Here is a 27,963-nt window from a genome sequence, read left to right on the forward strand (position 1 = left end):
ACAAAATATGAAGATTCTTGACAGTTACATGTATTTGCATTTTCATAATTATGAAAAGGCAAAAAAACAACCATGACTAATTTAATGATTATTATGTTTTCAGTTATATTTTTGTGTTATTAATAATCACAAAACAGAACATAATTTAAGAAAAGTGTTAATCTGGTAAAGTTAGTTAATCCGCCTTAGTCAAATTAAAGCAACAGAAAGTCAAGTTTTATGGCCACAAAGGCAAAAAGGTGCAGGAGAGGAGATGAGTCTTTCAAACATTTAAACACTGTGGCAACATTTACTGCAACTAAGTTTACAAACCAAGTATTTAGTTTGTAAACTACATATTTAGCTTGTGAATTAAATATTTAGCTTGCTCACTAATTAGCTAGTTTGGCACTAATTATTTAGTTTCTGAAGTTAAGAGTTAGCTTGCTGATTGAATATTTAGTTTGTAGCTAAATATTTGGCTTCCTAACTAAATAATCAATCTGTAAACTAGATATTTAATTTGCTCATTCAATATTTAGAATGGAAATGAATCTTTTACTTGCTAACTAAATAGTTTGGAGCTAAATATTTAGTTTGCAAACTGAATATGTTGCTGTCTAAATATTTATAATATATTTATGTGACATTTATAAATGAATGAATAACCTTCTAACAGGCTAAATAACTCAGATCATTGCTATACATTTGTCTGCTGTGTAACTTTACAAACAGCTCCTCATAGACTTTGATTCAAATTAAATTCAAATTAGTTTCCTGATTCTTTAGGTCACCAAACCCCCAGATTAAATAAAAACAGAAGTTAAAATCCCAAAATAAATCTGACATTCACATAAATTATGTGTGATGTTTCGAAACTCTAATCATGTCTGAGGCACATGTTAAACCTACACGGGAATATCAAATGAAATGGGAAAGCATTGGGCCGAAAACTGAGCCCTGAGGGACACCGCAGAGCTGTGGTTCTACACCAACCCTGTTGGTTTAACTCTGTTAACTGACTGACCATCAAACCAGCAGCAGACTCCAATAATGATAAGAATAACATGATCCGCCAGTAAAACAGCAGATAAGAAACCTGAAAGTTTAGATATGTTTCTGCATTTCTTGTAAAAACCATTGAGAGCCATATTTATCTCTAGACAAGCTAGATCAATGAAAACGTTTAGCTGGAACGAATCACCTGCTGACCTGTATTAATTAGTCTCAATAAAAAACAATCGTTATGTTTATTTCATTTTCAGTTCAGTTCAAAATAAATCAAAAATAAAATGTTGTCTTAACTCGAATTATCCCAGTATCTCTAAATAAACGTCGCTGTCGGTGGTGATGCTGTGATGCTCCAGTAGCAGTCAGTGTTGCAGTGTTTCTGAATAGGCTTCTGACTGAAGGCCGTTGCTGTATGACTGTTATGAAATGCAAACAGTGCAATATCAGCCCTGCAGAGATGATATCCCACAGCAACATGTTCTGGATGACGCTATCAGCTGCTAGCTAACTCTGCTGATCCGCCTCCTCAAGTCTCAAGTAATTTTGGTCTAGCTTTTAGTGCAAATATCTCAGTAAACTTGAAATAAAACAAAATTAACTTACAAATCACATGTCAGCCACATGTAGCTTGTTTTATGTCAATCATTTCTTAATATTGATGAAATATTACTGGTTCCACTGGTAGATTATTTCACTTAAAACAGGAAAAGTTTCTTGTTACTGGTGAAATAATCTGACAGTGGAACTAGTCATTTAAAAAAAAAATATTAAGGAATTATTGACTTAAAACAAGCTCCAATATCTTGATGCAAAGTGACTTTAAGTCAGTTTTTTCTTATTTCAAATGTACTAAGATATTTGTGCTAGAAATTAGACCAAAATACTTAGTAAGATTTTGTGTTTTTGCAGTGTTTCTCTTATAGTTTTCAGCATACAGCTGAATTTTCTGCATTTTTCCCCACTGAATAAATATAATTTAAAAACACACCTCTGGGTTCTTGAAGGGGCTGGTTGCTCATTGAGTGGAAACTGAGTGGAACCAGTGAGACTGGCTGAGTTTTGTGAGTAAAGCTGCTTTGCATGGCTGGCTCCAGTTGGTTTCTTGTTCCTTTTATTTATAGAAACCCCAGCTCTTCGTCGTCTTGCTTCACACTTTGATGAGGTAAAACTGAGGTTTAGTTGCGGTTGAGTTTTGCATTCATCTTGTTCCAAAACGTGCTTGCAAGTGTGTTTTCACGCAAACTAAAACGCACCCAATGCACCGAAAAATCATGCAAACGCCGAGGCCAGATGATTAAAGGCATCAGATGATGCAGACGGACTGGATCTACTCTTCATCCTGCCGGGGGGTCAAAGGTAGCTCAGTCAATCAACTCTGTGTCTGCTGTAGATCACTTCTGGTTCTGTGGACCTGCTTTAAGGTTAGGAAAGGGGCAGCTAACATCTCTGCAGACCCCACACATGCTGGACATAAACTGTTTGCAATTTTACCTTCAGTGCTAGCTTATTTGTCTCCCTTTTTATATATTTATGTTTAAAATGTCGTTCTTGTTTAGGTGCAGAAACTTGAGCGAAGTTGGATCTAGGGATGGTGGATATAAATGCAAAGTTTTATCACGATAGTTGACATGAAAAAATACTTTTTATGTTTCTCTGTATAGCATTTTTGTCAAATTTATCATTATTTAGTCATACGCCTTTATTGAACAAGCAGTGGATTAAAAATAGTAAATAACAATTCCGACAGACAGTTTTAGGAATTTTTAAACATGATTAAATGGAAATAGATTTATCACGATGAATGGTAAACGATATAATAAAAGCCCAGACAGAGACACGAGAGAGATGACTATAGTGTTGTGCCAAACACGGTGCATGATTTTAATCTTCACAGTTTTAAAGCAGAGTCATTGTTGTTTAACACGGAAAAGGTTTTCTGCGATACTTCCTCTAACTCATCCCTCACTGACAGACGTCTTGTTTTCTCTTTGCAGCAAACAGAAGGTGGTTTATACCTACAGAATCCTCCAGGCGCACAACGGAAACTACACCCTGCTGGTAAAAAAAACACTTTTACTTTTTCAATATGTGGCGTCTCTTTGATTAATAAGCTGCTGCCTCTGTCTCTCTTCCTGCTCCACATTACATACTTATTTATTCGTAATGATTATTAGTTGATCAATTTAGTTACTTTAGACTCGGTTCGATTGGGGAACAAAACTGCAACATTTGTTGCATTTTCAATTGCCAACTAAACTCATTGAAAAACCTGTTCCCCTCTTCACCTGTGGGGGCGCTGCACCAAGATCCACCAACGGAAAGGACACAAAAACCTCTGAAGAAGACAGTCAGCGCAACTTCCTTCTTTACAAAACGTAAAAAAAATGGAGAGGCGTCAGATTTTAGCGATTGTAGGATTTCATCTTTTGTGTTTGGTAAAAGACCACGAGCTGTTTCTCCCGCTAGCGCTAAGCTACCGCGTTTGTTTTGGTTGTTTTTACCCAGAATGCCCTGCGCTTTAATCAGCGATCTCCGGTGCGCTTGATGCTCAATGCATAATTCAAATGATTAAGGAGAATGGCCTTTAAGGTCCGTTAGAACAAATGTTTCTGAGCAGAACTCAGTGTTATGTTTTATAAAATTAAGATTTTTTTCATGCAAGTTGAATAAAGAATTTAGGTTCTTCTCACTTAAAATAAGTTATTAAATTTGATAGTGTGAGTGAAAATAATACTGAACTGTGTGCTTGTTCAACTAGGTGAGACAGTTTGTGAAATAATTATTTGGTTTAGGTTATTAAGTTATTGAGGTGTAGGATATGTCATATTTTGGTATTGATCCGATACCAAGTAAATACCAGGCATGTATCACCAAAACCGATACTGATATGTATTATTTTACTACGATATATCATCAACATCTCTGTGCTTTTGTTTGTTCCTCTTTGAAATGTTTTGTTAAATATTTGGACAGAATTTAGATAAAGTTTATGTGTACTTTAGTTACCTATTTACACAATAAACAGAACCAATAGAGAAACAAAGCAAATGTTTGTGCATTGTCTCTAAATAAAGTTCAATATTATTGATATTATCTTCATTTTGGGTTGATCTGCTCACCTCTATTAAGTTATAGCAACTCACAATTCAAGATTAATGATCTATCAGATTTGAGAAACAATATTTAGACACTTTGTTTGAAATAAGCTTTATAAACTTTAATTTCTTTAACAATTTTTCATGGCTGGAGGTGAAAATCAATTTCAAGTTCAACCAGCTTCCCTTGTTTTGTGGTGTTTGTCACTGTTTCAGCACACAACTCTATTTTCCACAGCAGCAAAATGCAAAAACCTTTTTTAATATCTGTTCTCACACTGTTTATTATCAGTTAAAGAATTAATGCGTTTGGTTGGCAGCTGCTCACCCACAGCTTTTCCATGAACTCATTCTGGCCTAATAAATGTGTGAAAAAACAAAAGTATTTTTGGTCTAGTTTCTAGTGCAAATATCTTAGCACATTTGAAATAAGACAGAACTAACTTACAAGTATTGTTTTCAGCAAGATATAGAAACTTGTTTTAAGTCAGTAATTAATTAATGTTGATTAAAAAAGTCCTAGTTTCATCGACAGTTTATTTCACTTGTAACATGAGAAACTATGTTATTAGGTTAACATGTATGTCAGTAGAACTAGAACTTTTCGTTATTATTAATGAATTATTGGCTTAAAAGAAGCTCTTATGTTTTGCTGAAAAGTTATTTGTAAGTTTATTTTGTTTTATTTCAAGTGCAGTAAGATACTTGGGCTAGAAACCAGACCAATAATACTTGGTAAGATTTGAGTTTTTACTGAAATCTCAACTTCCAGCACAGAATTATTTAAAAGCGTCTTAATTTCTGGTAGATTTGTCATCAAATAGATCAATAAAGCAGATTGGAGATATTGGGTTTCATTAAGATGTGAAAGTATTTCAGGCCTCAGGAAGAAAATCAGCATTTCACCCCCATGAAGGAAACTCTCCCCCACAGCAGAGGAAAACACTGAACACTTTTTCCCCTCCACACACTGAATGACGTCAGAGCTAATAAAAACACAGCCAGCGTCTACCAGACGGTGGTGAAGCTGCCCCCGGGCCACACGGTCCACGTTAAGGTTAAAGGTCAAATGAGGTAGACGCATGGAAAAAGGATGTTTGTTTTTTTGGACAAATCTCAGTTAACTGATTCCATAACAGGATTTATGTAACTTTCAATATTTATTATCTTTCAATCACCCACTTTTATTTATCTAATTTTATTATTTTGCTTTTAATTTAATTTAATTTATTTGTATTTTTTTCTACAATATTTATTTCCATTTTATTCAGGTTTTTACTTAATTTTAAATTAATATTTATGTTTTCATATATATATTTATTTTTCCCAATGTTATTTTTTTGCTTAGCTTCTTTTATTTTTATTTGTTGCACATTTGAAACTTAACATTTTAATACATTTTTGCTAATATTATTTTATTTAATGCATCACTTTGTTTTCAGTTTTTTATTCATTTTTGTTTTGTGACACATTTGCAATTTAAAACATTAATGTTTTTCATCAATGTTATTTTATCTTTTTGCATAGCTTTGTTCTCAGTTAGATTTTAAATTTGGATTAAGTTTTTATTTCCATATATATGCTGATATTTTTTTCCATAATCACAATATTATATATATTAATATTATTTTCACATGAATCCTCATTTTTTATTGTTTGTTCCCAATTATTGCTTTAACATTTTTGTTTACAGTTTTCTTATTGAGTTTACCTGTTGCTTCATGTTGGATTCTGCATTTAAAACATTTATTTTACATTTTTCTCTCTACTTGCTGATGAAAACATTGAGTTATGGATCGCAGATTTGTTGCACCTTCAGCTTCTTCATGTCTTTATCTCTGTGTCGCTCCACAGACAGCAGGAGGTTTGCAGGAGACATATTTTAAGACTCTGGCCGATTTAATCCGTAACTACAAGAGGAAGAACCAAGGTCTGGCCATTCATCTGCGCCACTCGGTGAAAAAGAAAACGCCCATGTTGATCCAGCCGCCGAGGAGACCAGAAACACAACCTGAAGCTCCGGCCACACCGCCAGCTAGAAGATCGGCTGGAGGACCGGCCGCAGCGTCAGCCAGAGGATCGGCCGCAGCGTCAGCCAGAGGATGGGGCGGCGCGTCGGGCGGACACTCATTGCAGAGAGGAGCTGCTCCTTTACCTGAAGAGGAAAATGATTATGAGAGTATGTGAAATGTTTTGTCTTGGTTACCTGCAGCGTTTTTTTTACTGTCTGTCATTTAATTCAACTTCTCTGTTTTACTGCAGATGATCCAAATTCAGATTATGTGGAAGTTATTCCAGATTAACTCAAGCCAACCTCAAACCGAAGGACAACAAGAACACAGACTGAACTTTGTTTGGCATTAGAGATGTTTTATTTTTTTATGCGAAGCCCTGAGGAGATTTGTTGCATTTGCACAATTTAGGTAAAACAGACTGAAAAGGTGAGCTAATGCAGAGTGAGTTTCCTCCCAGCTATTGACTCTGAATGAGAGGATGAACTTCTGCATTTTCTTCTCACCTCATTCCTGTGAGCGCAGAAGAGGAAGAAAGAGGAAGAGGAGGAGAAGTACTGCTCTGAAATCACAAAAGTTGTATTTAGTTTGACATTTTGTTTTACTCCTGGCAGTCGAAACCTTGATATTTAATATTCATTTCATTTTAGTAATACAGACATTTTTGTGCTGTTTGTTCTGATGTTCATAAAATAAATCTTATCTGAACGTCATTAAAGGGTCATAATCTGTAAAACGCAACAGAATATCTGCAAGAATTTAGATTCCTTCTTTCAACACTAAGAAGGGCAAGAAGGACGTCAAGTGATCAATAAAACATTTTCTCATAAGTGAGATAATCTGCCAGAGGAACGAGAACCTTATTGACTTAAAATAAGCTCCTATATCTTAATCAAAAGTTACTTGCAAATTAGTTTTGTCTTGTTTCAAGTGTATGAAGATCATAAACTAAACCAAACCATGTTTGGTTACCAAACTAAAGATACTTGGTAACATTTTGTGTTTTTGCAGTGTGCAGCTCAGGACATTTCTCAACGAAGAAACAGAAACCTCGGGAAGTAAAGTCAGTTTTAAGAGATTTTAGATCGTATCAGCAAACCTGAGGCCCAGAAATGCAGAAAGAAACAGAAAAATCATCAGAAAAAGTTCAGACTGAGGCTGAGGGACGTTTAGCTGAGCGTCTCCAAGACGGTGAAAGGACATTTAAAACTTGATTCAACAAATAATTTCTAAATGTTTTTGTAGATATTTTGGGATTACCACTCTTTTGCCCCACCAATGTAAGGTTTTATAGATAATTTGTTATTTTTTTTTTCAAGTGCAGATATTTTCAGCAGAAATTTGAGAAAAATAATTATACGAATTTGTGTTTTAGCAGTGTGAAAAAGAGCTTTGGTACTGTGCAGAAATTTCCGATTCGCTTGTATAGTTTTTGTTTTTTGGTGCATGGATTGCCAATTCCACCAAGATCATCCATTGAAAAAGCAGACAGTCTGAAGGAAGACGACATCTAGCATGCAGGAAAATGTGCCTGATTTCAGAGAGCCTGTAAAAAGGAGAACTGGATACAGAATAAAACATATATGTCTGTTTAAATGTGGAAGTAGACCATTTTTACAATCATGAGTCCATAACAACAAACCAAAGACAGCAGTGAGTCACTGCTGAGCAGCAGCAGCAAACTACGACCCGACCCGGAGTGTGTTCGGAGGAACTGAAAGAAACGCAGCAGCAGAAATAGAACCATAATCTGCCACTGCATTAGATTTCCACATTAGCTCAGGAAGTTACGAGGACAAACGTCTTTACATGCAAACAGATCGCTACAGTTCATCGTGTTCATCCAATGAACTCGTTTCATTACACCAGAGGGACAAGACTTTCTTCTCTGCTCCAGACAAGCTGAGTTTAAAGATTTTAAATCACGTCTGAAGCCGAAGAAATATGGAATATATTTATGGTCAACCATTATGTTTTTTTTACCCCTCCAGGGTCTTTTTCTGGGCTCTAGTGTCCCTTATATGACAGTGGGCTGACAGGAAACAGGGAAGGAGAGGGGGGAAGACATGCAGCAAATGTCGTCAGGTCCGGGACTCGAACCCGCGTCGAGGACTCAGGGCCTCCAAATACGGGTCGCGCTAACCGCTACACCACCACGGCACGCCCCCGTCAACCATTATGTTTGAGTAGTGAACAGAACTTTAACTGTCAGTGTGAACGATTCATTTCAGCACATATTATCTCTGCCTAAAGAGCTATATCTAACTAAATATTTAGATAGCTAAATAGTTAGCCTACAATTTAAAAAACTAGGTCCAAACTAAATGGCTTGAAGCTACACATTTAGTTAGCAACCTAAATGTTTAGTCTTCAGCTAAATATTTAGGTAGAAAACTAAATATTAAGCTCCAAAGTAAATAGTTTAAAGCTAAGAATTTAGTTAACAAGTTAAATATTTGGCCCACAAACTAAATATTTATCTAAAAGACTAAATATTCAGCTCCAAACTAAATAGTTTGAAGCTAGATCAGACTGGACTTTGTGCCTTTAGATCTGAATGTTGCAGCTGAAGTGGAACCGTATCGGACCAGGTAACTTCTCTACAATCTGTTGTTTGGTTCTGATGAACCGGCGTTGCTGCGCGGATCGCTGTGATTCTCTGCTGCTGCAGCTCTTCTTCTTGTTCTCTGTTTTCTGGTCACCTGGAAACCAATCTCTCTATTCAACCCTGACATCAGCAAAGCCACATTTGTAAAATACACTTTCATGCTTATGAAATTCAGTGTAATTGTTCCGTTTCTGTTTATTCCTGTTTTTGTTTTCTGTTTAGATTAAACTGGGGTTGCACATTACTTGCTCCGTTTCTCACATGTAGCATTGTTTAATGTTCTGTTCTTTATTAAATCTATTTGAATTGAATTGGTTGAAATGTTTCCTCTTTCCTGTAAACATGGTTATGAATGGAAAACCCAATCCCTCTTCAAAATCACTTAAATCCTCTTTTTTCTGCTCAGATGTTGACTTTGAACTTGAGTTCACTGAAAAAGGTCAACATGGCACAAAGCAGCTTTTCGTTATTAATGATCGCCTCAGTCCAACTTTAAGCTGCTGAGGAAAGTTGGCTGTTGCATGTAAGAAGCTTTGTTTGAAAATACTTTTGGGTTCACAGTCGCAAAATTAAACATTTTCTGCATTTAAACGGCTTTTAGAAATATAAATGATTTGAATAAATGACTTTTTATGTTGTTTTAAAGTATTTAAATATTAAAATGAGTTACTAGATGATCTGTTCGTGATGCACAACCTTACCAACCACCTGCCAAGCAATAAAGGAAGTGACAAACCAAGATGTTCTCTTCTGCCACACCCACTCTGACTTCTTTTTACTTCAACCCTTAACCTGTATTTAACTGTTCAGTACTCTGCACTATCTGTATTTTCTGAAGGTTATAAAAAAACAGTTTCTGTTTGTCTTAGATGCATTTTGAGTCTGGGTGGCGCTGAACATGTGAACCACATTTCTCACTTTACTATCCACTGGTCAGCTGAATGAGGCTCTCCTCGCTTCACATGACTAGCATGTGAAGCATGTGGCACTTCTTTGATTTAAAGGCGCTGTGCACCTTGCGACTTTTGCTCCTTGCAGGCAGAAAACCTGACCAATAGGATCATCTGTCACTTCCTTATGCTTTGCATGTTAAAAACCTGGTTACAATCATGCAGCAAAGTGCATGAGAAGAGGCTGAAGTACCAGTGGACCAGAACATAACCACACATCCTGCCTGTTTTCACAACTCTTAGCTACGCTGCATTCAAGCCCCTTTTTGTTTCTCACAGATCTTCTCTCAGCCGAATCAAAACGTCTGAAAACTAAGGCTTCAGTTTTACTGTTTAGATTGTTTTCAGGCTGCACATTTAAAGGCAATTAATATTTTATTCCTAATACAACAAGGGGAGAGGGGAAGTCAAAGTTAAAATGAGAGAGGCTGTCAAACTGTAGATGTGGTTAAACCGCAGTTTTTTCAGTTTGATGTGTTCAGATGAATCAACAGCAGAGGTCGACTGACGGGGGATTTTATTTTCATTCTTCTCATTTTTAAAACGGGCATATTTACTGTTTTAGGTCAAATTAAACAACATACTATTTTCACATTATTAAGGGAAGTATGTGCTTTCTTATTTTATCAGCAAAACAAAAATGAGGCGGTTATCAGTATATATTGACACAACGGCATCAACTCATTTTAATAATATAATTTATTTAATTTTTACTATTTTTTTCTAGGCCAGTTATGTTTAATCAGATGTTACAATGGAAATATGTTTAAAAATGTAGCAGAGTGCATCTTTGCTTTTAAGTTCATTTAATGTATTTTTTCAGATAGGTTTTATTTTATCTATAAATAATAAAAATAACCTTCTTTAACGTAATTATGCTGTGCTATTATGTGGACTTAGATACTTAGTGACAATAAGATAATTAATACAACATTTTATTTAAAATCTAAAATTGCAGAATATTAACATGTTTGGTAATATTTTGTTTTATTTGTTTTAAATTGAATTAAGCATTTGATTTATCTGACCAACCTTTGCTCTCATTTAATTTCATTAAAATTTTAAAGTTTTATTCTTCCTTACATAGATTCTCCTCAAAATATGAGGCAGATAATGAGAAATAAACAGAAGTTGGGAGTAACTTATAGTTACATTGAGTAACTTTTTGGGAAAACAAATCTATTAGGAGAAGTTTCACTACACCATGATTTTTACTTTTACTTGGGTTATATTATTATGAAGTGTTGCTTAAAAATAAAGTACAATTTGTGATTATATGCAAGTAACTTCTCTGAATGAAGAATAAACATGTTTCAACCAAAAGTACACCAGACACAGAGACACACCGACGCTTCAGACCTCCTGTTCGTACAAAAGATTTGTTGTTCTGATGTCATTTTCAATCTGCTCCAGCCCTTTAGATCATTTCGAGATCAAAAATATACAGTAAACATTACATATTGGCACTGGAATTACTTTACCCTGTTCTAAAATAAATGTCTTCATTTTAGTCTTTAAAATACAAGAATTTACACGCAGTGTTATATTTTAGTTTATCTCATTGTCTCAATGATCAGATATTTTGATCAGCTCTGTACCTATGTAATCTTTTTACCAAATACTTTTTAATTCTTATATGAATAATTTCTTGGATGGCAACTTTTACTTTTACTTATGTAAAGATTTGTTGAAGTAGAGCCACTCTTTTGCTGTATGATACAAGTGGACTCCAAAATGAGATATATGAAAAATTAACACTAAAGCGAGAGATGTTTCCCAGGCCTGTCAAAACAACGAGTGTACAAAATAAAATGTTACTTTTTGTACTACTTACCGTAATATAATTGAATTACTTGTACTTTTTCCGGTCATTTTATTCATTTTAATTTGTAAATAAATTACATTTTTAATCATTTGATTTTTGCTTAATTTTGTTTTGTTTTATGCTTCATTCAAACTTTATTAAGTCATTTTAACGTCAGAAGCTGCTACACTTCCGCGTATTACGTACTTCCTTCCTACTGAACGACAGAAAAGAGAGGGGGGGCTCTGCCAAAAAAAAACGGCTTTAGTTTAAAGGACAAAACTGTTTTTAGTCATTATAATAATTCAGATTTCAGTGGAATATAATATTGTTTGAATATAATTGACTTTGATAGCAAATAGAAGTAAAATTAGACTTTTAAGTGAAAATGAGTGAGCTCGGTCTCCCCCTTTGTTCCCTACATAGTTCGTTCCTTCCCAGTTCGAAGCAGAAGCGGGAGGACGTTACTGCCGGGGAGGCTGCTGGTGTTTCCCGAAGACAGATAAAAACTGACAACCCAGGTACTCAGAAACAAACACACAAAGATTTACTGTGACACGTAAACACATTAAATATAGCTATTATTTAACTACACTCCTCGTTTCGTCTTATGTTGTGAAAATGTAGGGTAATCCACAGACCGTTGTTAGCAGCTTGAAGGATCAAAGATGGACGCTCGTTGAAACGAGTAGTAGAATTTTGGTTGTTAAATCGTTTAAACTGGCGGTTTTTCCTCCTACAGGATGGACATAGCGACATGTTTAAAGTCTCTGCTGGTGACCATCCAGCAGTACAGAGACAGCAGGACCGTTCAGCACACTGCGCAGCTGCAGAAACAGGTGGAGGTGAGAGCTAACGGGGATTGTTTTGGACTTTCTCTGAGTCAGATACCTACACACACTCTCACACACACGTCTCTTGTCAAGGTAGAGAGAGAAAACAAATACGTTTTATAGCTTCATAGTTCTGGAAGTGTTCTGCTCATGGTCACAGCATGTTAAAGTAGATTTAAAGAGGAGCAGCAAAAGCAAAGGAGGTGGATTAGCAGAGCTGCCAGCCACTGATGGTGTCACCTAGGACACCTGTGACAGATGAACCAGTTACAGCTGTTTGTTTAAAGGTTATTGTAGTTGTTAATAATTCTGTCCTGCTGAATTTATGCAGGATCAACATAAAGTTTCAATGTTTGTCAGTGCATTAGCTTATTTTATATAACTACTGAGCAGCTTTTTGTTTGTTTCCTTTTCTATTTAGTGATGAGCTCCAGGTTTTCAAATGGACCTGATCTTCAGCTCCCTGCACAGATCAGATCAGTTTCAAACCAGGACTCTGTTTGTGTTGCTACAAAAATCTTAACTTGCTTCTAATCGCTGGCACCATGTTGGTGAAATGAGACCTGGCAGGAGGATGAAAACCTTTGGTTGTGATTTCTGAGCTGCTGTTTTTGTTTCAGGAGCTTTCCAGCCTGAAATGTGACGGCCTGCTGTCCTCGGGTCAGTTTTTACCCACAGAGTGTGTGAGTGGGCTGGTGGAGCTGGCAGGAAACCCGAGCACCAGTCCGGCCCTGACCAGCGCCATCATCTCCCTGCTGGCCCAGCTGGGTGAGTTCTGCCACAGCCGGGTTGGGTCTGTTCGGGTCTGATTCCTGCTCTCTTTCTGCATCGCTGCGTTTTATTCTCCTCTCTCAGGGAGCGATGACGCCAGTCGGGAAGTTCTCCACAGCAGCTACAACCTGACCAGCACGCTGGCTGCTGTCATCCATCACCATGGCAACACCCCTGGAGATCCTCTGGTGCTGCAGGTAGAGACAAACAGCAGCAACATGGAGAAACTTTTAAAATAACATTTAAAATTCAACACTTCTTAAAGTATTAACATATTAATGAGAAAATAACCTGATTTTGTTTTTATTTTGACTCATATTTTGGTTTTTACGCCTTTAGATTTCATCATAAAGCAGGTTTAGCGTAAACAGAGTTTATTCTTGTTTTGCAAATCAAGAGGGACTCACAGTCAGCTCTGTAGAAGCTCCGTGTTAAAGTGGCCATTTCTTACCTTTTACCATTTTAACTTGTTTAAATTAGCATGTCAACACGTTGAGCTCTGCTCTGCAGTCAAACTGCAGTAGATCTGCAGAGCTGTAAAGAAACCATCTGAGAGGCAAAGGGACGCGTTGGCCGGGCCGCACTTTGGGGACCTCTGACCTAAACGGTTCACCAAAATAAGCTGGAATATTCCAAACCTGTTAAGTTCAAATGCATCGAGTTCTAATTTTATTTATTGTGTTTGTTTAACGTAGAGTCAGACGTTCTGCTGTCTCAGGCACTAATTCTCTCCATATGTTGTGATTTTAATGGTTTAAATTTTGTTTTTCAGTGTCTCCAGGTGCTGCAGAAACTGACGTACAACACTCGCACCTTCCAGTTCTCAAACTACATCCGCGAGCTCATCGGTTTTCTCCTGACCAACATGTAAGAGCCGTAATCTGACGATGAAACGTGAACAACAATCTTCTAATCTCGTCATCACGGTTCCCCTCAGCCAGTCGCAGGAGGAGGACGTGGTCATGCCGTGCCTCGGCCTGCTGGCCAACCTGTGCCGGGACAACCCGTTAGTGCAGAGCCACATCAAGTCCATGGTGAGCTTTCAGCGCCGCTCATGTTTCTGGATTAAAAATATTACAAAACTGTGAGAACAGCTGGCTTAGAGCTTCACACGACAGATTAAAACAATCATTTCTGCTTCTTGAAAGTTCCTCTTGTGTTGTTTTAGACCACAGAATATTTGATCAACATGATTCTGGTGAACTTTGAGTCATTCAGCAGTAGTTCTGGCCTTTGAACACTCCCATGATAAAAAAAATAATATGTTTTCATTTAACCACTTAAATTCACACAAATTTCACAATAACAAATTTTTCTGGACAATAAATTGCCCCAGAAGTTATTGTGATAAACGATAATATTGTTGTTCTTAGACCATTTTCAACTGATATAATGGTAATAATGACATAATAAGATTAATAAACTTTACATTCTGACAAACATTTCTCACTGGAACTGGAAGACATTTTAAATATCCAAAATAATTAAACAAAACAGATACAACAAATAAAATGAATTAAACAAAATTATCCTTTAAAAAATGTTGAGTTGAGACCAAAACACCAGACTGAAAACTTTTATCATCCAGTTTTTGGTAGAAAGAGAAAAATAACACATTGTGCAAATGAAAATTATTGACCTGGACAGATTAATCGATTTATTGCTTATTGTGACAGACCAACACATACATTAAAATGCAAATAAGGAAATAAACATTTTATTGGCTAAAATGCAATAACAGCATTTCTTTAGTGAATGTTTGTTGCAAAGCAGCTAAAAAAAATCCTTGTAACACCAACATGTGAGAAAATCTCAGGCATTTCTGCTGGATTGAATGTAGGGATTATTTTTTGGATTAACAGATTAATTAATAATTTTATATAAAAATGTGATTAATAGAATATTTCTTTAGTGAAATGCCAAATAAATGCGATGTGATGTAATAGTTCATAAGACTTAACAGGAAACAGAAAACTGAACTGATCGACTCATTTGACCCAAACAGACGATAAAGATTATTGATCCGATATTAATTTCTGCATTGGCCCTGAAAACAATTTGGTGACAATATTTCTGATCCATCAGGGCAGATCTATTCAGTCTAATTCTATGCCCTGAGTGACGTCATGCTTTATTATTTATTTTACATTATATTTTTTATTCCTGGTTTCACTTTCTGAAGCATTAGAAAAGTTTGTTGAAGTTTATTCTTACATGTTTGACCAACGTGATCAACCTGTTGTTTTTGTCAGTTTGTTTCTTTATTATTTATTTTAAATTGGCTGTTTTATTCCTAATTGCTCTGATTGAACAAATTAAAGTTGTTTTTGCATATTTGACCGAACTTGTGAAGCTATTGGTGTTTCTAAATGTTCTGTACTGCTGCAGTACAGAACATTTATTTAAATCATTAAATAAATGTGTAATTCAGTACATATATGTCTGTGTTTAAAAAAGAAACATTTTAAGTCAATTTATCGGCTGATACTAAACCTCAGATATCGGTGTCGGTACCGGAGGTGGAAAAAGTAGATCAGTGCCTCTAATGAAGATATATAGATGGGAGACCAGATTCAAACTTTCTGCTCTCCTACAGACTCCAAGCTCACAACAAGATGTTAAATGTTTTATTTATGCTAAAAAAACGTTTTTCATGGAATTTAAGACACATTTTGAGAAGATCGTTGATGATTTAGCTGCAGTTAGTTTTATATTTATGTGTAAATCTGGAAGAAGAACTGGCCTCGCTGTTGTTTTTAGACGTTTGGTTTCCTCATGTGGGTAAAATGTGTATTTTTAAAACTTATTTTTACTGTAAAGGAGAACGTGAGGCAGCTGTACCGAACTCTGATCAACTTCCTGGCTCACAACAGCCTGACGGTGGTGATCTTCACGCTGTCCATCCTGGCCAGCCTGACTCTCAACGAGAAGGTTGGCGAGAAGGTGAGCAGAAATCCTTCTGATTTTCTAAGGTAAATAAAATCCAGTTTTACTCATTTTAAGGTATTTTTGGATCCTTTACTGTTTGGTTTATGATAAATGATGCAGCTGAAAGTCGTTTCTGGTTAAATGTTGTTCTATCTGAATGCGTGGAAATTGTCCCACTGTCTTATTTTTATTAGTTCAGCTTCCTGTTTCTGTTTCTTGTCTGCATCATAAAAAGCTTCTGGTTGTTGTGGAGCGAGAAAAATTAACAAAGTCCAAACCTTGTTAAAGAGAAAGAACAAAACACAGCTTTATTTTACATCTGCACAGATCTAACTAGACAAAGGAATCGCCTCTCTACATAAACTGTATACTTCTCCCGCAGACAGAGTGTCGCCACCAACATTCCCAAGGAGCTAATCAGATTAATACACACACAGAGAAAAATGCAACTTTCAGTTAAAAATGGGTTTCAGACAGAATATTCAGTGTCTAATAATTATCGCTCCGCCGTCGGTCTGGTCTTGTCCCTCCTCAAGGTATGACAACTATTTACTTATCGCCTGTTGCTAAGCTTCTGACACACTGAGGCAAACTGTGAAGGCTAAAAAGACAAACAATGACTCTGTAAGACCGAGTGAGACATAATAAACTAATTAAACATTGTAAGATTAATATTAAATAAACTTCTAATAAAAGTAAACACACTGTAAATAATTATTTTATTCCACACCTTGAACTTGTTATGTTTTTTGTCTGCAGCTTTTTGAGGCGGAGAACATCCATCAGACTTTCCAGCTGGTGTTCAACATCATCTTGAACGGCGGCGGCACGCTGACCAGGAAGTACTCCGTCGACCTCCTCGTCGACCTGCTGAAGAGCCCCAAAGTAGCCGACTACCTGAGCAGGTGGAGTTGATCTCTTCAGGCCCAGACGTTCCCCGCCGCCCTGTCTGACCCGCCTCTCTGCTTCCAGGTATCAGCACTTCTCAGCCTGCGTTTCTCAGGTTCTGGGGCTGCTGCACCTGAAAGACGCCGACTCGGCAGCCACGGTGAGACGGACAGACACTCTGAGTCCAGAAAGTTTATTTGTATAGCACATTTCAACAACAATTAATTTCAGTTTCTATCAGAAAAATGCAAAAATACAAATTCATAGAAGACACAGTCAGTTATTGAAGCGTTACATTTTGATGAGCGCTGTCGTTACATATGAAAATATTGATTAGTGTTTCATTTATTATGTTTCAAAACAAGTTCTTATCCTTGATTTAAAGGAACTCGGAGTTTCTGCTGTTTTGCAGTTTTCAGGTAGTTTCCTCCAGATTCGTGGTCATAGAAGCTGAATGCTGCTTCTCCGTGTTTGGTTCTGGGCCTGAGAGGTCTGGCAGGTTGATCCAGCAGCAGCAGATCTTCAATCCGTTCAGTGGTTTATAAAATACCGACCGGGTTGATGGTTCTGTCCTCCTGGTTTTAGTCAGAACGCCAGCAGCTGCGTTCTGGACCAGGCAGATCTGTGAATGACACTTTGTTCATCAGGCCTCTTATCTCAGCCTTTGCATCAGTTGACACTTTTTCTGCTCTCGTGGCTTTAATTTGATCAGACATGAATCATCAGAACAGGAAACAGTTTGTGGTGAATTGCTTCATGTAAAAAACAACAACTGATACATGCATCTAAAAACGGTCTAAAGCAATAAAACCATTCATATGTGTGCAGATATATTATCTTAAAACACTTGCTTATACTTTACCACCTTTACACATAAATATTAAGCATTGATAATTATTTACATAAAGTGATTATGTAAATAATTAGTGAAACCTTTACGTTAAGTTTTGCTGATCAAACACGACTTTGTTTTTCTCCAGATGGATTCAGGTTGAATGTGAGTCGTTATGCAGCAGCGAATAATGTTTCCCACAAGAACTTAATACCTAGAAACAGTTGGTTGATTTATAGCAGAAAATTGAAGAAAGGAACTTTGTGGTCCAGATGTGAGGCTCATCACTCATTGTGTTCTGTATGCATGTAATGTTTCAGGTTTTTATCGTGTATAATCTTGTTTTATTGTGACTTTCTCCATCTGTAGATTCAACGAATGCAGAGGGGATTGTTTCTCTCAATTTTGATCATTCCAATAAACCCATTTTTTTAGTTTCCTTTAAAACCAAGTCAAATATTTTAAAAAGCAGGAATGTGTGGCTGTGAGCAGTCAGGTTCATTTTCATAGAACATTTCAGCAACAAGGCAGCAACTGCTTTTAATAATCAGTTATGAAACAAGCAGGAAATATGACATTTAGTCAAAAACCATCATCAAGCATATTGGTCAGTATTCCAGTTATGAATCAAAAGCAGCTCTAACCAGGTGGGATTTAAAGGAACTCAGTGTTTCAGCAGTTTTACAGTTTCCTAGAAGTTTGTTCCAGAAAACTGCTTCCAAAAGAGCAGGAGCTTCTTAAAGAGACAGAGGCCCAATTTTCAGGCGCTAATCAGGAAGTCAGATTTCTTTTAGATCATATTTGATACATAAAACATTTTCATAATAACTAAAGTTAAAATATTTACTTGATTGTGCTATAAAATGGCTCCATGTGTCTGGAAAACATGATGCAGCCCCTTTAACGCAGCCTGTGTGTCGCTGCAGGTGCTGCAGCTCCTCCTGTCCATGTGCAGCGTCGCAGCTCTGCGCTCGCAGCTCTGCAAGGTCGTCTTCCGGCCGGCCGGCGCCAAACTCAGAGCCGCTGGCCACGGACAGACGGGCGAGGCGAACGGGGGCCGGAAAGCCGAGTGTGGGCTGGCTCTGGTGCAGTGGCTGACCTCGCCTGTGGAGGGCGCTGAGAAATGCTCACTGCAGACGCTACAGCTGCTGACCGAGCTGCTGGAGGTATCATGACTTTATTAATCTGATTTCACTCAGGAAACATAGAAAATTTATACGTCATAATAAAATGATTAAAATTAGTTGTTCAAGTAAATGTACCTGAGTAAATGTAACTAGTTACTACTAGTTATTTACTAGGATGTATGGATATAAGTTGTACTCTAAGGCCAGAATAGTTTAATGACAAACAGGATAAAAATTAAATGCGTTCAGCAGCTTTTTTAAAGTGGTACTCTGCCCCCTAGAGGACAAACTCTGCATAGGCATCACTAACCCCCTCCAGTTTGTCTGAAGCTCTTACTTTAATCCACTGCTGTGTCTTCCTCAGTAAATGACCTGAAATCTGAATGTTGTTGATGCACAATAAAGATGTTCTTTGTCTGTATGTGTGTGGACCTTTGAGTCGACCCGTCCTCTTCTGTCCTGATGGCCGTTTCTGTGCATCCAGGAGTCGCTGGGAGCGGAGAGCGTGTCTGGATCCACGCTGAACTTCGTGGAAATGTTGCTTCCAGTCGCCTTGGGGCTGCTGAAGGGCCTTGATCCTGCAAAAGGAGACGCTCACCTCAGGAAACACTGCCACCGCATCACCCACGTCTGCACCCTGCTGCTCAATATCCTCACCATAGGCCTGCATGCGTGTCTGTTAGCGCTGTGATGCTACCTGGGGGATTTAAAGCCTTAAAATTTTGCATTTTTTAAATTAATGTGTCTAAAGATGAGCAGTCATGACAGAAAAAATATGGGGTTCATCTTCACCTTGTTGTTCATTCAATAACTGTGACATTATGAATGTCACAGTTTTAAACTAAATATTTACTAAGAAAGCTCAATATTTAGTTTATAAAATATTTAGCTGCAACTTAAAAATTACTTACCAAAATAAACATTAATTAGTAAGCTAAATATTTGGCTTCAGGCTAAATATTGAGTTGGTAAGTTAAATTAAACATTTAGTTAGCAAGCTAAATATCTATTTAGCAAAGTAAATACTCAACTCCAAGCTAACTGTTTAGTTTGCAAGCAGTTTCAAAACAAAAGTTATATATTGAGCTAGCAAGATTAAACAACTAACTAAAACCAACTAACCTTGAGCTAAATGGAGAGGAGTCGGGTTGTTTCCTTCACCTGCTCCACCCCTCTGCTGCCAGGACGCCACCAGGTCTCTGGTGTCCTCTCAGGTGAGCGCTCAGCTCTGCCTCTCTCAGGTAGAAATTCTCCTCTCCTGTTGCCATAGCAACAGTCCCCTGACCTCCCTGCCTCCTGTCTCCGGTAGCGACCTCAGGTGAGTCAACAGAAAAACGCTTTAGGGAGATATTTATTATGAAATAATTTTATTTTCTAATCACTGCATCAGTTTGCGAATTAAAGCTGTAAATATTTTTATTGAAATCGATCCGTTCTGGAGCAGAAATCGTGACGTTGTGGTTTTCCTTCCAGACAGTTGTGTGCAGAAGCTCTGCTGAAGGTTCTGGAGCTGATGAGCCGCCTGAGGCAGCAGGTAAAGGACATGGAGACGAGCTTCTACAGGATGCTGCAGGTGAACAACGACTCCCGCCAGGCCTCCTCACTTCCTGTTTAAATCTTCAGCGTTTCTCATTAAACCCTGCAGGACCAGAGGACGGTGACCCCCCTGTCTCTGGCTCTGACCTCACACCACAGGGAGCGCGTGCAGACCGGACTCGCCCTGCTGCTGGAAGCCACGCCCCTTCCAGACTTCCCAGCACTGCTGTGAGTAGACCAGTCACAATAATGAACTTTACTGGACGATCAGTTGTTTCAGAAGTTATTGCAAAGATCAGTAATCTTTAAATGCTAATGAACATTTGACACTGGTACTGGAAGACTTTTTAAATATCCACAAATAAAACAGAAACAATAAATAAATAAAATAAATTATAAAGTTTCTCCAACCAAAGTTGTCCTTCAAAAAAATGTTTAGTTGAGACCAAAACACCAGACTGGAGAGTTTTATCATCTAGTTTTTGGTAGAAAGAGAGAAAAATCACTTTAATTTATCATTTGATTAATTGATCTATTGCTTATTTCAGCATTAATAAGAAACATGATGAAAATAATGTCTTCACGCAGTCGGGCTATAAACAGTAAAATCTCAGATTTCTTATTTACCAGATCGGATTTTAATCAGTTCTTATTTTTTAGAAATGACAGAAAATGTTCCCTGCCGTTTGGCTTCCTGTCAGAGCCCTGGAGGATCTGCTGCTGACTGAGTCTGTGTTTGTCCTGCCAGCCTGGGGGAAAGCATCGCCGCTAACAACGCGTACCGCCAGAGGGAGGCGGAGCTGACGGCGAAGCGCGTCGCTGTGCAGGAAGTCCCGCCTCCCTGGATGAACTCCAGCACGATGGACGCCTCCGGCGGCAACAAGAGCGTGAGCAGTCTGGTGGAGAAGCTGCAGACCGGCATGGAGGTAAAAACTCTGGAGGCGTTGCCACAGCAACGACCTTTCACCTTTGTGACAAAATGGAGAACAATGTCCTGATTTTCATGTTTTAACAAGTAAAATTATGAACAGTGTAGTGCAGACTTCTGTCCGGCTGTGGAGTTGCTTCTGTTTCTGCAGGTGTTTTCTGGTTCCTCTTCCAGCTTTGGAGGGAATCGGTTTTATTTAGGGGTGTCAAAGTGAAGGGGAGAGCAAATGCAAGGCACATCTCAAATCTTTAGCTGTCAAAAACATTAATTTTCCAGTTTGTTTTTAAAAATGGGATGAAATGAATTAATTATGGATGAAAATTTGGACCAATATCCAACATCAATATTCCTCTTATGGCTGATAACCAATATTTACCGATATTTTATGGATTTTTCTACCTTTTTGACACCTTTGGAAAAAAACTTGAGAGTATGAATGAAGGCACTTTAATCCTGAAATAAAGGAAAAACTTGTTTCTGTTTACTTTTCATTGTTCCTGATTTGCATTTTCTACCAAACTTAAAGACTTCATGAATTAAAAACTTAATTTTTTCTTTATATTAATCTGATTATCATCCAGGTTTGTTAATGAAGATAATTTAGCTTCTTCAGACTCGGTTGTTTTACTGTCAGAGCGCTGATCTCTTATTGTCTGTATTATCTGACAAACAGACACTCAGTTAAAAACATGGCAGCAGAAAAAGTATTTCAGCTTTCTACACTGCAAAAACACAAAATATAACAAGTATTTTTAGTTTAGTTTCTAGTGCAAATATCTTAGTACAGTTGAAATAAGACAAAACAAAAACATAAGTAACTATTCAGTTACAGGTAGTTTGAAATCAAATGTCCCTAAAATTGCTGAAGTTCTTGTCATTGGTGGATTATATGGGAAAATTACTTAGGATAATCTGCCAATGGAGCTGGCACTTCTTCTTCAATATTAAGGAACTACTGACTTAAAACAAGATGATATTTCTTGCTGAAAAGTTACTTTCAAGTTAGTTTTATCTTATTTCAAACATACTAAGATTTTTGCTCTGGAAACTAGACCAAAAATACTTGGTAAGATTTTGTGTTTTTTGCAGTGTATAATTTATTTGTTCTGTTTTTTATTTATTTTTTTGTAGCTGCAGGAACCGACGAAGGACTCTCCTCTGTCTGAGATCATCGACGTTTACGAGCAGAAACTGGCTGGGTTTGCTGTAAGTTTAACAAAACATCAGAATTAATGGTAAAATACAAAAAGCTGCTTTTAAATCTCCTGTTCAGTTCGTCGTCCAGCTGCTGGTTGTTTGTGTTTTAGTCAAAGGAGAGCCGCCTGCAGGACCTTCTGGAGGCCAAAGCTCTGGCTCTGTCTCAGGCCGACCGTCTCATCGCTCAGTATCGACTGCAGAGAGCTCAAGCTGAGGCCGAGGTAAACGAAATCATTCTGTTCATAATGAACATCCAGGTAAACGAAATCATTCTGTTCATAATGAACATCCAGGTAAACGAAATCATTCTGTTCATAATGAACATCCAGGTAAACGAAATCATTCTGTTTCATGATGAACATCCAGGTAAACGAAATCATTCTGTTCATAATGAACATCCAGGTAAACGAAATCATTCTGTTCATGATGAACATCCAGGTAAACGAAATCATTCTGTTTCATGATGAACATCCAGGTAAACTAAATCATTCTCAGTGAAGAGGAAACTCCTCAGATTCTCCACATAACAAAATAATCTGTAAAACTTTAACTCAGCTTCTCACACAAATATAATAAGTGATGATCTAGTTGAGATATTGAGTCTGGAAACCTTTAGGTAAGAAAGTAAATAAATGCTTCACAGTTTGAATGACCTATAAAGTCATCAAACTCATCAGGTTAAGAAAATATTAACTCCAGCTGGTTCTGTTTGTTACACCATCAATGATTTACAGCAATAACTTGAGTTATTTAACTTGGGGTTTAACTTTCCAGTAATTTGTTACAGTTTCAAGAAATATTTAGCTACAAACCAGATATATAGTTAACGAGCTAAATATTTACTGTATCTTTCTAAATACATATTAAGTTTTAAACTGTCACATTTATAAATGAATTAATAACATGGTGAAAATATAAACTCTCCTCCTACACCAGACTAAATAACCTAAATTATTGCTGTTAAATTTTGACTGTAACTTTATAAACGGGTTGTCGGTAAAATCCTCCAGATCTGCAGTTTGTCTCTCGCTGGTTTCCCTCCTGCAGGCGCGGAAGCTGGCCTGCCTGCTGAAGGATGCGGAGCGTCGGCGGGAGGATCTGCAGGGCGAGCTGGGGAACCAGGTTCTGGAGGTGGAGCGGTCCAGAGCCGACATGAAGGAGCTGCTGCAGCACAACGCTCGGCTGCAGAGGGACTCTGAGGAACACCAGACTCTGAAAGGAGCTTACAACGCTCTGCTCAACAGGTCAGAGGCAAAATGACATCCTCATGCATCCTGAGGCACAAAACCTCACCAAGCAGCTGTGGCCTGGTTTCTACTAAAGCACTGGAATTAAGACTAAACTAACTTTGGCTAGTAACTAGTTTCATTTACTTGAATAACTCCACTGTACTTTTTGCTTTTATTTGAGTAATTTTATTGTAAAGTATTTCTACTCGAGTAAAATTTCTGGATTTTCTACCCAGTGCATGAAAAACAAACATATTATAACCAAAACTTCCCCAGATTCAGACACACACCTGCAGTTTGTGTTAAAGTTTCATAAGATTTTTAATTAAAGAAACTGATTTGGAAAAATGTTCTGTTGCCTGTTTTTGTTATTTTTGTGTCACTGGTATAAATTATTGTGATTTTGATTCGTTAAAATACCAAAATTTCCACTTGGCTTGATATTTTAATCCATCTGATGATGTAATTTTTGAATATTAATGATTGATAATTTGATCTGTTAGACTTTTTACCAAATACTCTTTTACTCTAATTTGGTCATTTCTTGGACGGATACTTTTTACTTTTACTTGCGTAAACGTTTTGGATGCTCTGCTTTCCTCTGCTTATCACTAACTTTTCAGCAATAAATAGGAGTTTGTTTTCAGTCAATAATTTCTTAATATTGATGAGAAAAAACTTATTCCATTGGAAATTTATTTCACTTTAAACATGTAAAAAATGTCTTGTAAGTGAAATAATCTGCCAATGGAACTAGAACCTTTTTTATATTGATATAAAAAGTAATTATTGACTTTAAACAAACTATCTTGCTGAAAAGTTACTTGTAAGTTACCGCAGTTTTGCCTTATTTCAAGTGAACTAAGATATTTGCTCTGGTAATTAGACCTGAACTACTTGGTAAGATTTAGTGCTTTTGCCATGTTAAAGACCAATGTTGTTTTCCCAGCAGTTGGAAATCAGACATGCTTTTATCTGCGCAGGTTTAATGAAACGGAGCGTTTGCTGAAAGAGCTGCAGGCGGCTCACATTTCTCTGAGCAAACAGAACGACACGCTGAGGAAGAACCACGAAGCTCTGCAGCTGCACAGGGACAAGTAGGAAGCCGACAGCTGGAGCTTCCAGCTGCTTTTTATTCTCTGCATTTGAACAAAGTAGAAGTTTGGTTTGGTTTCCGTCTGTTTCAGAATCACATCAGAGCTGCAGGAGAGAGAGGCGGAGATCAAATCCCTCCGGCTGGACGTAGAGAAGAAGAACAGCGACGTTGCAGGTCAGTTTGGCAGCGATCTGACCTCTGAACTAAACCTGTCACCATGACGATAATATTGTTGTTTTGAGACAATGTCATAATAATAAAGGCATGAAAATGCCAGAACATGTTCTCAAAGATCAATGAACTTTAAATTCTGATGAACATTTAACAACGGAAGACATTTTAAATTTCTAAAATAAATAAACAAAACAGAAACTACAAATGAAATGAATTATGAGTTGAGACCAAAACAGCAGATTGAAGATTTTTATCATCCAGTTTTTGATAGAAAGAGAGAAACGATAAATCATGAAGATGGATGTTATTGAGCTCGTTTTTATTTATTATAGATTTATTGATTATTACGACGGGCTTACACTGAAGTTATTAGTTTTCAAATGTTTCTGCTGATTTGTTTTAGGTCTGCATGCAGACCTGCAGTCCAAAGAGGAGACGCTGAGGGAGAAGGACCAGGAGAGGAGAGACCTGGAGGAGACGCTGGACGTCCTCAGGAAGGAGCTGAACAAAACGGAGCAAGCCAGGAAGGACGTTAGCATCAAGGTGAGCGGCTAGCAGCTGTTAGCTGTTAGCAGTCGGACAAAACAAGCACCCTTCTTTGTTTTGGGTTTATTTCCACAACTCTGCTAAAGATGGCTTCCTAAAATGGCCGCCTCCAGTAAACCAGAGTTTCTGTACAGAATCGCAAAGCATCAGAAAGTTCATTTCTCTACACAAATCAGTGGATAGAAGGAAGAATCTCCAGTAGCAGTCAGTGTTCCAACGACTGAAGAGTCCTCTGACTGAAGACTTTCATCCATGACCATTTGCTGGAGCTTATTAAGTACTAGAGGAATTTATTATTTTATTATTGGCCAAATGATTGTTATTGATCCAAAGCTATGCTAATGATTACCAATAGTCCATCTATTATTATTCATTATTTGTTTGTTTATGGCCTCCTGCTCCTTGGTGGCCAATAGCTGTGAGGTTTCTGCAGGAAAAGCAGCTGCTGATAGAAAACTCTAAACTGCAGCTCAATGATGCTCGGTCTTCCTCTGACCTTTGACCTCTGGCAGGCGTCGTCTCTGGAGCTGCAGAAGAGCCAGCTGGAGAGCAAGTTAAAGCAGAAGGAAGACGAGCTGAACAAACACTCGGCCATGATCGCCATGATCCACAGCCTGAGCAGCGGGAAGCTGAAGAGCGACGTCAACCTGTCGCTCTGACCACAGCGCCCCCACCAGGACGGGAGAGGAGCTACACTTATGAACTCAAAGCTCCATTCGAAACATTAATTCACTCTTTTAGACTCAATAAAACACATGAATGAATATCTTTTTTTCTGAACTTGTACTTTTTATGTGTTTGTTTTTATTGTTTATATTTGAATGTAAATGTAGTCAAATTAATGTGTCAAGAAAAAATCCCTTGCATCAAATTTTCTTTCTGTATAAATAAAACTTTAATTCTACATGTGCACCGATTACAGTTTTCTGCCAATACCAATTTTTTATCTGTAATACTAAATGTAACAAGTATTTAATTTACTCTCAATATCATTAGCTAAAATAACTAAAGTTAACTAAAACTGATTACATTTTTTTTCATCGAGGCTTTCAGCTGCAGATGAAACACTTTAAATAATTTATTATATCTGCAGGTCAGGTTTGGGTTTAGCTTGTAGCATTGAATTCAACTTTCTAAGAAAAACAGTTTAATCAGTTTATTGCTTTATCCAGGAGGTAAATGGAAGATGGCGCCGGCGCAGCTGGCTGCCTGCAGATGCAGCTCCCGTCGTGTGTGTTAATCTGTGTATATGTGCTGTAACCGATTAAGGATCCGTGCTTGAAGAACCCATGGATCATCAGTTAAGCTTTCCACAATGGCTGGATGTGGTTCTGTCGATGTTCTCCGTGTTCTTCTGCTACTTTTTATACTCTTAGTTGGGGAGAACCTCGCCGAGCGGAGTAGCGGCATTGTTTGCTCGCGCTGTGTGGGCCTCTGCTGCTGCCCAGAGACGGGCCTGTGGTCCCAGAGGAGCTATGAAGGAGACGACGGGGCTGTAGGTCTGGAGTTAAACGGAGGTAGAAGAAGAGACGGCGCAGGCCAGCAGTAACAGCGATTATTGTGGGGAACGTGAGGTCTTTGGTAAATAGGACAGACGAACTCACAGCGCTGGTTAGGACCCAGAAGGAGTACTGGGAGTGCAGTATCTTCTGCTTCACGGAAACCTGGCTACACTCGCTTATTCCGGACTACAGGGTGGAGGTCCCTGGATTTTCCTTGGTGCAGCAGGACAGGGACTTTTCCAAGAGTCGGAAGAAGAAGGGCGGTGGGTTGCACTTTATGTGAGTGAGAGGTGGTGTAATCCTGGTCATGTTAACGTGAAGGAACAGATTTGTAGCCCGGACATTGAACTTCTGGCTGTGGGAATGCAGCCGTGTTATTTACCGAGGGAGTTTACATCTGCCATTTTGATCACTGTTTACATTCCCCAATCAGCTGATGCAGCGGTGGCCTGTGACGTCATCAGCTCTACCGCAGCCAAACTCCAGAATCAACACCCGGACGTTGTTATTGTGTCTTGTCTCTATGCTGTAACTGCGAAGTAATTTCCCTGCTGGGATGAATAAAGTACTTCTATTCTATTCTATTCTATTCTAAACTTGGTTAGAATTTTTCCCCAGAATGAATGAAATTTCTGGGATTTTTCTGGGATTTCTCCCTTTCACTTGGATTCCTCTGGCTGATTTTTGACCAGCCAATCAGTGAACAGAAGAAGTTGTGAACTGTGACATGAAATTTCTGCTCTGTTTTAGAGTTATTGTCTGCCAGCAGCGGAGAAAGTGAAACATTAACATTAGAGCCCTGCCACTAAAGCAAATAGGAGTTGATTTTTAACCAGCCCCTATTACTGACTGGTTGGGAGCGAAAATGTTGCCAAGAATCACTGCAGTTGTGTTTTCTGTGCTCTTGTTGAGGTGGC

General features: G+C 37.9%; 1 protein-coding gene and 1 long non-coding RNA gene across 2 annotated transcripts; both read left to right on the plus strand.

Moving 5' to 3' along the window:
• Positions 1-1,878: 1,878 nt before the first annotated feature.
• LOC111607821 lies at positions 1,879-6,810 on the plus strand. The gene is made up of 4 exons (XR_002752436.1): positions 1,879-2,346; positions 2,985-3,048; positions 5,940-6,264; positions 6,348-6,810. It is a non-coding gene; the product is annotated as an uncharacterized LOC111607821 (long non-coding RNA).
• Positions 6,811-8,213: 1,403 nt separating this feature from the next.
• Positions 8,214-26,308, plus strand: cip2a (cell proliferation regulating inhibitor of protein phosphatase 2A). The gene is made up of 23 exons (XM_023330026.1): positions 8,214-8,688; positions 11,886-11,980; positions 12,202-12,304; positions 12,913-13,060; positions 13,148-13,260; positions 13,836-13,930; positions 14,001-14,097; positions 15,884-16,006; positions 16,751-16,896; positions 16,964-17,039; positions 18,638-18,877; positions 19,323-19,485; positions 20,009-20,156; positions 20,312-20,411; positions 20,484-20,602; positions 21,123-21,300; positions 22,434-22,508; positions 22,610-22,720; positions 23,547-23,743; positions 24,712-24,825; positions 24,916-24,998; positions 25,402-25,541; positions 26,057-26,308. The coding sequence occupies exons 3-23, from the start codon at positions 12,203-12,205 to the stop codon at positions 26,201-26,203; spliced, it is 2,715 nt and encodes a 904-aa protein (XP_023185794.1). The 5' UTR covers positions 8,214-8,688; positions 11,886-11,980; position 12,202; the 3' UTR covers positions 26,204-26,308.
• The last annotated feature ends 1,655 nt before the right edge of the window (positions 26,309-27,963 follow it).

Source organism: Xiphophorus maculatus, unplaced genomic scaffold (assembly GCF_002775205.1).
Source record: "Xiphophorus maculatus strain JP 163 A unplaced genomic scaffold, X_maculatus-5.0-male Unplaced_Scaffold_82, whole genome shotgun sequence".
Taxonomy (NCBI): domain Eukaryota; kingdom Metazoa; phylum Chordata; class Actinopteri; order Cyprinodontiformes; family Poeciliidae; genus Xiphophorus; species Xiphophorus maculatus.